Source organism: Sesamum indicum, linkage group LG6, assembly GCF_026168435.1.
Source record: "Sesamum indicum cultivar Baizhima isolate 11 linkage group LG6, ASM2616843v1, whole genome shotgun sequence".
Taxonomy (NCBI): Eukaryota; Viridiplantae; Streptophyta; class Magnoliopsida; order Lamiales; family Pedaliaceae; genus Sesamum; species Sesamum indicum.
The window spans coordinates 12,177,331-12,189,569 of record NC_142662.1 but is presented as its reverse complement, the minus strand read 5'-3'; the positions used below and the strand labels follow the sequence as shown (position 1 = coordinate 12,189,569).

The following is a 12,239-nucleotide window of genomic DNA, read 5'->3' as shown; positions in this document are numbered from 1 at the left end:
TTGAAGCCCAATATAAGCTCAATGACATGAGTACAGATTTAATAATTTGTACCTTACAGGCATATGAAAGCGCCATACTCTCCCAACCAGCAATACTTTTATCGATTTTCACCAATAATGGTTGACAATCAGCAATAGTTAATCTGGAGGATAATAGAGGTAGACCTAAATACCTCAGTGGCTGGAGTCCCTCCTGGAATCCAAGTGTTTCCAGCATCTCCTCATGTAAACCCTGTGCTGACCGCGAAATAATAAGATGACTTTTCTGTACGTTCAATCGGAGGCCCGACCAAACGGCAAATTGATCCAGCCCTCTCTTAAGGACCCTAATAGAGTCCATATCAGCACGACAGAATAACAACAAGTCATCAGCAAATCCCAGCTGAAAAATCCGAGCTGAATCACACTTCCAACGAAAAGAAAAGAGCCCATCCTGGTCAATCATCTATAGGTATCCCAAGTGTAACACCTCCATGACGAGGACAAAAAGGTACAACGATAGAGGATCCCCCTGTCGAAGTCCTCTTGCACCCGAAAAGAATGCATGCGGCTTTCCATTCAATCCCACTGAGAAGGATGGTGTAGTGACACATTCCTCAATCCACCTGATGAATGTGGGTGGAAACCCAAAAAGTTCCAAAACCGCAACTAGAAAGTCACATTCAACTGAGTCATACGCCTTTCTAATGTCAACTTTTAACGCACATCTGGGAGGTAGGCGTGACTGATTGTATCCCGAGAAAAGTTCCTGAGCTAGCATGATATTGTCTCCGATACTTCTGCCAGGAATGAATGCTGCTTGGCAGGGGCTAATGACTTTGTCCAATACCACACTCAATCTTTTGACAATAAGTTTGGCAATAATCTTGTAGAGGACATTGCAACAAGAAATAGGTTGAATATCACCAACAGACATAGGGGAGTGTACCTTCGGGATAAGCGCCAATAGTGTGGTATTGATTTGTTTCAAGAGCCTCCCGGTAGTGAAGAAATCCAACACCGCCCTCATAACCTCGCCTCCCACAATCGGTCAGGCAGCTTTGAAGAAGCCTAACGAGTACCCATCAGGACCCGATGCCTTATCCTCTGCAATATCGAACACTGCCTCTTTGACATCCGAGGGGGTGAATGGTGATAACAGAGAATTGGTTTCATCTTCAGTAACCAGATGTCTAGCCCACGGTCTAAGGAACTGAATATCAATCACGTCCCGTCGTCTTTGTCCTCCCAAAAGGACACGGTAATAAGATACAAATTCATTGACAATAGCCCCCTACTCCGTGTGAGTGATTCCGTGCTCATCATTAATTTGCAAAATTCTCCTTGCTGCCCGTCTCTGTGCAATCTTGTGTAAACACACCCTAGAGCATTGATCACCATCTTTCATCCACTCCATTTTTGCTCTCTGATGTAACATGATTTGTTCGAGCTTCGCTGCTTTGGCCAAAACCATCCGACAACAGTGCTCCAAGTATAAGAATACTTACTCCTGCCTGTTGGCACTAACCAAGTTTTGTGACGCCTCAAGAAATCCCTTTGCCAACTGTACATTGTGCGATAAATCTCCCTTATTTCTCCTTTGTTCCCGGAAAATTGATTTCAGTGCTTTAAGTTTCCGAGTTACCGCATATTTTGCACGCTTTTATTAATGTTTATTTTCTTTTCATACTAGCTTGTAGTTATGATTACGTTAAACAAACTTACCACACAAATGCATGGGACAAGACCTTCATTAGGGTCGTGTTTAGTGGAATTACGAGAAAGTTCAAAATTTAGCTATTTTGCACGATTTTATTAAAGAAAGTTTATTTCCCTTTCATAATAACTTATAGTTATTATTACGCTAGGCAAATTTACCACACAAATCCATGGGTCTAGACCTAAGTTTGGGTCATGTTTCGTGTAATTCTAACAATGTTCGATATTAAGTTGTTTTGCACGATTTTATTAAAGAGAGTTTATTTCCCTTTCATACAAACTTGTAGTTATGATTACGCTGAGCAAATTTACCACACAAATGCTACATTAGGGTAAGGTTTTGTGGAATTCTGAAAACGTTCAAAATTTAGTTGTTTCGCACAGTTTTATTATAAAAAGTTTGTTTTCCTTTCATAGTAACTTGTTGTTATTATTATACTCACCAAATTTTGCACACAAATGCATGGGTCTAGACCTACATCAAGTTTCATGGAATTCAGAGAACATTCTATGTTTAGTTGTTTTCCACGTTTTTTTTATTGGGTAAAGGTAAGTTTCATTGAGATCTCCACGATTTTATTAAAACTAGTTTGTTTCCTTTTCACACTAACTTATAGTTATTATTACACTTAGCACATTTACCACATAAATACATGGGTTTAGACCTACGTTTGGGTCAAGTTTCGTGGAATTATGATAACGATCAAAATCTTGTTGTTTTACACGGTTTTATAAGCACTTGTTTGTTCCCTTTCATACTAACTTGTAATTATTATTACGATTATCAAATTTGGCACACAAATGCATGGGTCTGTACCTACATTTGGGTCAAGTTTTGTGGAATTCTGAGAACGTTCAAAATTTAGTTGTTTTGCACAGTTTTATTAAACCAAGTTTGTTTCCCTTTCATTCCAACTTGTAGTTATTATTACGCTAATCAAATTTACCACAGAAATGCATGGGTCTAGATCTACGTTTGGGTCACGTTTCGTGGAATTCTGAAAACGTTCAAAATATAGCTGTTTTGCACGGTTTTATTAACACAAGTTTGTTTTGCTTTCATACTAACTTGTAGTTATTATTACAATTAGCATAATTACCACACAAATGCATGGGTCAAGACCTACATTTGGGTCAGGTTTCGTGCAATTCAGAGAATGTTCAAAATTTAGCTGTTTTGCACGGTTTTATTAAATCAAGTTTGTTTCCCTTTCATAGTAGCTTGTAGTTATTATTACGATTTGCAAATTTACCACAGAAATGCATGGATCTAGACCTACTTCTGGGTCAAGTTTTGTGGAATTCTGAGAATGTTCAATATTTAGCTGTTTTTCACTATTTTATTAAAGAAAGTTTGTTATTCTTTCATACTAACATTTAGTTATGATTACGCTAAGCAAATTTACCACTCAAATGCATGGGTCAAGACCTACATCAGGGTCAAGTTTCGTGGAATTCTGATAATGTTGAAAATTTAGCTGTTTTGCACAATTTTATTAAAGAAAGTTTGTTTCCCTTTCATGCTAGCTTGTAAGTATTATTACGCTTAGCAAATTTACCACACAAACGCATGGGTCTATACCTGTGTTGGGGTCAAGTTTCGTGGAATTTTGAGAACATTCCAAATTTAGCTGTTTTGCACGGTTTTATTAAAGTAAGTTTGTTTCCCTTTCATACTAACTGGTAGTTATTATTACGCCTAGTAAATTTACCACATAAATATACGAGTCTAGACCTATGTTTGGGTCAAGTTTCGTGGAATTTTTAAAACGTTCAAAAGTTAGCTGTTTTGCACGGTTTTTATTAAAGCAAGTTTGTTTCCCTTTCAAACTAACTTGTAGTTATTATTACGCTTAGGAAATTTACCACACATATGCATGGGTCTAGACCTACGTTTCGGTTAAGTTTCGTGGAATTCTGAGAAAGGTCAAAATTTAGCTGTTTTGCACGGTTTTATTAAAAAAAAGATTGTTTCCCTTTCAAATTAACTTGTAGTTATTATTACGCTTGAAAAATTTACCACACAAATACATGGGTCTAAACCTTTGTTTGGATCAAGTTTCGTGAAACTTTTAAAACGTTCAAAATTTAGCTGTTTTGAACGGTTCTTTTTTTTTGGGTAAATGTAAGTTTCATTAATAACATAGTAGTACAGTACAACATGGTGGTCATCAGTTGGTGTCTCCCTTGGCCTGCGCCAAAGTCTAAATAAAGATCGAGTACTGACTGAACTAGGTAAAGTAATGCTATGTATCCGCTGCTTGATATCCTCGATAATAACTACTGCCATGGTGCTGGGTGTCCTTTCGATTTGCTCAAATCGTCTTAAATTCCTCTCCTTCAAAATGTGGTAAACACATAATGCTAAAAGTGCTCGGTAAGACATGTTAATAATGTGCTTACTCCTCCATCTCCGGGACGCCCATGTAATATTTGTCATCCAGTCTCTATTTAGCCACGAGAATCGTACTATTTTCCGAATTTCTGCTAGACATTGTCGACTAAATCTGCACTGCAAAAATAAGTGGTCATGTGTCTCCGTCGCTCCCTCGCTACACAAAATGCACGGGCCAAGTTGGGCTAGCCATGGTTTATCCGTCGTAGCCAACTTGCCAAGAATAGCAAGCCATAGGATAAGTAAATGACGTGGAATCTTGAGGGATCCCAAAAGTAGCGAAGACCAGTCTACTTTCGGTCCAGGTGGATCAAAAAGCCTATAAAGAGTCTGTACTGTAGGAATCCCATGGTCGAATCTCCAAGTAATGCGGTCCTCCCCTCCATTGATAGTGGGTAGTGCATGTGTGATTTCCAAACACTCAAAGTCTGTGATAGGGGGCCACTGCCACTCTCCTCCAGTAATAACAGTACTGAGTTTAGCTGACTCCTCTAATCCAAGTAACCTCGGTCCACGTGGGAATGTATCACTAAGGGGTCCCAGATGATGCCTTGGGTCCCGCCATAGGTAGAATCTCCTCCCATCTCCTATCTGATAATCCACCATAGATCGAAGGAAGATCTGTAAACGGAGGATTTTTCGCCATCCCCATGATCCTCCATGCTCTCTAATCGTCCAGATGGAAGTATCTCGTAATCGACCCTGGTAGAGCCATTTAACCCATATCGAGGTCCTATCGCACCTGATGATATCACATAGTTTCTTAGCCATTAATGTACGATTCAAGAGAGTAATATCCTTGAATCCTAGGCCTCCCTACGGCATAGGACTTTCGAAGAATCATTGGTTGAAGTCCCTTTCCACAAGAAAGTTCTTAGCCTCTTCTCAATTTCATTGGTAACTTTCTTTTGGCAGTATGAACGCTGAAGCCTAGTATAAACTCAACGACATGAGTACAGATTTAATAATTTGTACTCTACCAGCATATGACAGTGTAATACCCTCCCAACCAGCAATTCATTTATCAATTTTCACCAATAATGGACAATAATCAGCAATTGTTAAGCGAGAGGATAAGAGAGGAAGCCCCAAATACCTCATCGGGAAGACACCCTCCTGAAACCCGAGTGCTGTCAGCATCTCCTCGCGAAATCCTTGGGCAGAACGTGAGATAATAAGATGGTTTTTCTGTACGTTTAGCTTGAGCCCTGACCATATAGCAAATCGATCCAATCCTGTTTTAAAGACTCCAATAGAGTCCATATCAGCATGACAGAATAACAACAAATCATCAGCAAAACCCAACTGAAAAATCCTGGATGCATCACATTTCCAGTAGAAGGAAAATAATTCATCCTGCTCCATCAACTGTAGGAAACCCAAGTGTAGTACTTCCATTACAAGCACGAACAGGTATGGCGAAAGAGGATCTCCCTGTCGGAGCCCTCTGGCCCCTTAATGACCGCTGGCTGGCAAGGTTCCCGAGCGCATATTATCACAGCCTTACTCCACGAACATCTGACCACTCACCACTGGTTTTACATGGGGATATACAACAACATAATGGAGGCATGTTTCGATTTGATAACTATCTTGCCCATTCACCTGAGTTTATCCACAATGTGCAGAATATTTGGCATCATGAGATTGTTGGTATTCCTATGTATGTTGTGACACGTAAACTGAAGGCACTTAAACCAGTCTTTAGACTACAAAGGAGAAATAAGGGAGATTTGACGATGAATGTCCAACTAGCCAAAGGTTTTCTTGATGAGGCACAATAGTTGGTGAGCTCTGACAGACAAAATGAGCTATATTTACTTCTGGAGCATTGTTGTCGAGTCGTTTATGCAAAAGCGGCAAAACTTGAACAAATTATGCTGCAACAGAGAGCCAAGATGCAGTGGATGAAAGACGGAGACCAATGTTCCCGGGTTTTCTTTTGTAAAATTGCACAGAGACGAGTAATGAGAAGAATCTTACAGATCAATGATGAGAATGGTTTCACACACACGGATCTAGGGGAAGTCGCCCATGAGTTTGTCTCATACTATCAGAACCTCTTAGGAGGCACCAGAAGACGGCTGTCAGTGGATATTCGTTATCTTAGACCGTGGGCAAGGCACTGTATCACTGATGAGGAAGCTAATCAATTACTCCTTCCACTCTTGGCCGATGATGTGAAGCAAGCAGTGTTCGATATTGCTGATGACAAGGCACCGGGACCTGATGGTTACTCGTCAAGGTTTTTCAAGGCGGCTTGGCCTGTGGTGGGGGAAGAAGTTACGAGGGCGGTACTAGATTTCTTTTCTACCGGAAAACTTTTGAAGCAGATCAACTCCACGATCTTGGCCCTGATCCCAAAGGTACATATTCCTATGTCGGTTAATGATTTTAGACCAATTTCATGCTGCAATGTTTTATACAAGATCATTGCGAAACTACTCGTCCAAAAAATTAGTGTGCTACTGGACAAGATAGTTAGCCCATGTCAGACAGCTTTTATTCTGGGAAGAAGCATTGGGGACAACATTATGCTAGCCCAGGAATTATTCTCGAGATATAACCAGATGCGCCTACCCCCGAGGTGCGCACTTAAAGTGGATATCAGGAAGGCCTATGATACGGTGGAGTGGGACTTCCTGTTAGCAGTTTTGCAGTTGTTCGGGTTTCCACCTACGTTTACAAGGTGGATTGAAGAGTGTGTTTCCACGACATCATTCTCGATTGGGCTCAATGGAAAACCTCATGGGTTCTTTGCTGGAGCGAGAGGACTACGACAAGGAGACCCACTTTCTCCTTATCTATTTGTTCTTGTTATGGAAGCTTTACATCTGGGATTCTTGCAACGAATTGAACACGACATCCAATTCACTTATCATTGGAAGTGTGAGAGTTCTAAGGTTTTTCAGATGGGATTTGCAGACGACCTCCTCTTACTGTGCAGAGCTGACTTAGACTCCATCAGAGTCTTCAAAGAGGGATTGGACTGGTTTGCGGAGTTGTCGGGCCTTTGGTTGAATGTCCGAAAAAGTCACTTAATCATTTCACGTTCGGCTCAAAATTTGAAGGACCAGATGTTGGATATTTTGGGCTTTCAGGAGGGCCACCTTCCAATGAGGTACCTGGGTCTTCCCTTAATCTCGTCTAGGTTGTCCATCTCTGACTGCCAACCGCTTATCTCAAAAATTGATGCACGTATTAATGGATGGGAAGGGATTTCATTATCATATGCTGGGCGGGTACAAATCATCAAATCTGTGCTTTCAGCATTGAGCTTATATTGGGCTTCTGCATTCATATTACCTAAGAAAGTCATCAATGAAATTGAGAAGAGGTTGAGGACTTTCCTATGGAAGGGTACGACGTCTAGTGGGTACGCTAAGGTAGCCTGGAAAGATGTGTGTCGACCGATGGATGAGGGGGGACTTGGGTTCAAGGACATCTCCACCTTGAATCGCGCATTAATGAGCAAGAAATTATGTGATGTTATCCAGTGTGACAGGACATCCATATGGGTTCAGTGGCTCTACCAAGACCGATTACGTGAGAGATCGATTTGGACTATCCGTGAACATGGAGGTTCTTGGGGATGGCGGAAAATACTCAGGCTTTGTCCTTTCCTTCGCTCTATCGTAGATTACCAGATTGGAAATGGAGACAGATTCTTTGTTTGGCAGGACCCGTGGCATCACTTGGGTCCACTTATCGAGCGATTCCCTCAAGGTCCTCGCCATCTTAGACTTGAAGAATCAACAAAACTCAGTTTGGTGATTTCAGCAGGAGAATGGCAATGGCCTACCATCACTGACTTTGAATGTTTGGAGATCACACATAACCTACCGCTTATTTTTGGAGGTGAGGATCGGGTGGTGTGGAGATGTGACGAAGGGCAACCTACTACTCAGGCCCTCTACCGATTATTCGCTCAGTCTGAGCTGAAAGTAGGATGGTCTTCACTACTTTCGGGCTCCTTGAAGATTCCTCGTCATTCGTTCATCTTATGGCTAGCAATCCTAGGCAAACTACCTACCACGGACAAATCATGGCTATCTCACATGGGGGTGTGCATATTGTGCGATGAGGGAGCTACGGAATCTCATCCACATTTATTCTTCCGATGCAGATTTAGTCGTCAGTGCCTTTATGAGATTCGCAGAAGGATTCGCTTTCACTGGCCCAATAGAGATTGAGCAACAGATATTGAATGGGCGACACGGAAATGGAGAGGTAAGCACATTATTAATAGAGCTTACCATACACTACTTGCATCGTGTGTCTACCACATATGGAGGGAGAGGAACTTGAGGAGATTTGATCATACTGAGCAGACACCGGCCACATTGAGCATCCTAATCATCAATGACGTCAGGAGAGGATTCTTAGCGTTGATTTAGCATCGTCAGTCAGTACACAAGCATTGTATAGATTATGGCGTATCCCTTGGGTAGAGGGAGAAACCAGTTGATAATCCCATGTTGTACTGTACCATTACTCTTTATTAACGAAATTTACATTTACCAAAAAAAAAAAACACACACCTCAATCCACTTCACAAAATTAGGGGGGAACCCAAATAACTCCATCACCGCTTGGAGATCATAGACTTTGAATGTTTGGAGATCACACATAACCTACCGCTTATTCTTGGAGGTGAGGATCGAGTGGTGTGGAGATGTGACGAAGGGCAACCTACTACTCAGGCCCTCTACCGATTATTTGATCCTTCTGAGCCGAAAGTAGGATGGTCTTCACTACTTTCGGGATCCCTGAAGATCCCTAGGCATTCGTTCATCTTATGGCTCGCAATTCTTGGCAAACTACCTACCACGGACAATCATGGCTTTCTCACCTGGGAGCATGCATAGAACTACGAAATCTCATTCACACTTATTCTTCCGATGCAGATTTAGTTGTCAGTGTCTTCTTGAGATTCGCAGATGGACTCGCTTTCACTGGCCTAACAGGGATTGGTCAACAAATATTGAATGGGCGACGCGAAAATGGAGAGGTAAGCACATTATTAATAGTGCTTACCGTACACTCCTTGCATCGTGTGTCTACCACATTTGGAGGGAGAGAAACTTGAGGAGATTTGAACACACTGAGCGGACACCGGCCACTTTGAGTATCCTAATAGTCAATGACATCAGTCAGTACACGAGCATTGTATAGATTATGGCGTATCCCTTGGGTTGAGGGATAAACCATTTAATGACCACATGTTGTACTGTACCATTACTGTTTATTAATGAAATTTACATTTACCAAAAAAAAAAAAACTCCATCACCGCGATCAGAAAATCCCACTCCATCGTGTCGTATGCCTTCCGAATGTGCACCTTCAAAGCACACCGTGGTGGTAGACGGGCCTGGTTGTAGCCTGTAAATAGCTCCTGCGCCAACATTATATTGTCCCCAATGCTTCGTCCGGGCACAAAAGCTGCTTGGCATGGACTAATTAGTTTGTCTAATATCACACTCAACCGTTGGACAATGAGTTTGGCAATAATCTTATATAATACATTACAGCAAGATATAGGACGAAAATCACCCACGTTCATAGGGGAATGTACCTTGGGTATAAGCGCCAGAAGTGTAGTATTTATCTGTTTCAGAATTCGTCCCATATTAAAGAAATCCAGCACTGCCGAGGTCACTTCCTGCCCCACTATAGGCCATGCAAGAAAAAGCCCGATGAATATCCCTCCGGCCCCGGTGCCTTATCCTCAGCAATGTCAAAAACTGCCTGCTTGAGATCCACTGGTGTGAATGGCAAGAGTAAAGAGTGAACCTCTTCTTCACTTAATAGATGTCTAACCCACGGTTGAAGAAATCGCAGATCAATCACGTCTCTCCTTTGTTCCCTACCAAGCAGGTTTTGATAGTACATGACAAACTTATTGACTACCGCTTGTGGTTCTGTGTGAGTGGTTCCATGATCATCATTGATTTGTAAGATTCTTCGAGCCGATCTCCGTTGAGCAATCTTACGAAAGAATACCCGGGAGCACTGGTCACCCCCCTTCATCCACTGCATTTTTGCTCGCTGTTGGAGCATACTTTGTTCAAGTTTGGCTACTTTGGCTAGTATGAATCGGAAACAATGTTCCAGCTATAAGAATAATTCGTCCTGCCTGTTTGAACTGACCAGTATTTGTGCTATCTCAAGAAACCCTTTTGCCAGCTGGACATTATGTGATAAGTCTCCCTTATTCCTCCTCTGCTCTCTAAACACCGGTTTAAGCGCTTTGAGTTTCCTCGTTCCCGCATACATAGGCACTCCAATAATGTTATGTTGCCAAACCTGCTGTACACTGGGAATAAACTCTGGTGATCGGGTGAGGTAATTATCGAATCGAAACATTCCATATTGTTGTTGACTATCCCCGTATAGCACCAGCTGTGAGTGATCTGAAGTACATGGAGTGAGGCTATTGTAAAAAGATGTTGCGAATCGAGCCATCCATCTATCATTAATCATCATTCGATCCAACCTTTTCCAAAGATTCCGTGGGCTTGCACTGCAGTTGTGCCACGTATACCATTCTCTTTGCATGGGTAATGGTAGTAAACCTGCATTCTGAATGCAATTATTAAACTCTTCCATTGCCATTCGAATGTCTCTCGATGTTCCACATATTTCACTAATGTCTCGTACCGCATTGAAATCCCCTCCAATAAGCCACGGGATATCCACAGTCTGCATGGCAATAGTCTCTAGGGAACCCCATAACTCCCTCCTATCTGCCACCTCCGTAGCTCCATAAATCACAGTAATGACAATTGACTCACGTAGTGACCGTATATAAATAAGGCAGTGGATGAATTGTGTTCCACATTCAACAACATCAACATCAATAAAATTTTCATCCCACGCAATCCAAATCCGATTACCAACCATTCCATAATCCACAAATCATTTCCAATTGGGTAATAAGAAAGGTTGAATTGCAGCTACATTATTAATGCGAGCACGAGTTTCAAGAAGACCAAGAAATTGTAACCTGAACTCAGGTACGATGTCTTTCACTGCTAGCTGATGGTCTCTTTTATTCAGGCCACGAACATTCCATATTGCTGCGTTCAACATGGATCACCAAGTATGGGGCTGCTTTGATTAGGACCCCTTGCTAAATCATCTGCGTCGTCAACTAAGTGTAGAGCATCAAATGTATTATATACTACAATCTCTTTACCCTTCTCCTTTCGACTTGCCCTCACTCCACCTCCATGAGGAGATTCACGCCCATCTCTCTACTTTTCCTCCCCTCGAGGTAGTGGTGTTATCACCTGATCATGCACAGTAATCGGTTCGGCAGGTCCTGTTTTTGGAACGTAAACGGCAACCTGTGGTTTAATAGGTTTGGATGGTTTATTGAGCGCACAGTCCTTAGCTGAATGGCTTAACGTCATACACCTGGTACATTTGGAAGGTATCCATTCATATTCAACGTCAATTTTGCATGGTGTCTCTCCTCCTTCCTCGTCAGGAGTCATAATGATAATATGTTTATGTAATTTAGAGCTCACATCCAACATGACGCATACACGAGCGAAATCCAGTCTCGTGCATACCCTCGTAATAGCATCCGGATATAGGGGTTTGCCAATACCGCTGGCCACCGTGCTGAGGCCCTCTTCAGTCCATAATTCTACCGGTAAATGTCTCAATTTTATCCAAACTGGACCTGTGTATGTTTTAATTTCCTCATCGCCATACCCGACTCCCATTTCTGTAGCACTATTGGTTGTCCTTGAAACAACCATGGTCCACCTTCAATTGCTTCTCCATATACGCAACAGTCTTGAACTGGAAGAAGAAAAATCCATTCGTTGTGGCCTTTACCTCCCTCAATCCAGGCCAAGCGGAGAAGGCAAAATCCTTAACATGATAAAAGTACGGTCTTTTCCCAAGAAAATAGCTAACTACAGTGGTCTTCCACTTGATTGAACCATTGCGAATAGTTTCCATCGTAGGTCTCACTACCACTTCACCATTTTGTATTGTAGGAGGTATATATGATAGAGTCCTCCGAGATGAATTATTAAATGCGTCAGCAATTTCACCTTTGGCAGGACCCGTGGCATTACCTCGAACCTCTTATTGAGATATTTCCACGTGGACCGAGGCTCCTTGGACTTG

The 12,239-nt window shown here is 42.0% G+C and overlaps 1 protein-coding gene across 1 annotated transcript; it reads right to left on the bottom strand.

The window, feature by feature from the left end:
- Window positions 1–1,030: 1,030 nt before the first annotated feature.
- Window positions 1,031–10,997, bottom strand: LOC148787785 (uncharacterized). Its single transcript, XM_088881367.1, has 2 exons — window positions 10,245–10,997; window positions 1,031–1,273 (listed from the first exon to the last, which is right to left on the bottom strand). The coding sequence occupies exons 1-2, from the start codon at window positions 10,995–10,997 to the stop codon at window positions 1,031–1,033; spliced, it is 996 nt and encodes a 331-aa protein (XP_088737493.1).
- Window positions 10,998–12,239: the final 1,242 nt, after the last annotated feature.

Bases quoted from the DNA above. Each gene is read 5' to 3' on its own strand.
- LOC148787785 (XM_088881367.1), bottom strand. From the start codon at position 10,997: ATGGTTGGTAATCGGATTTGGATTGCGTGGGATGAAAATTTTATTGAT. The intron at 1,274-10,244 runs GTCAGTTCAAAC...CACACGGAGTAG, and splicing joins TTGAGATAGCACAAATACTG to GGGGCTATTGTCAATGAATT.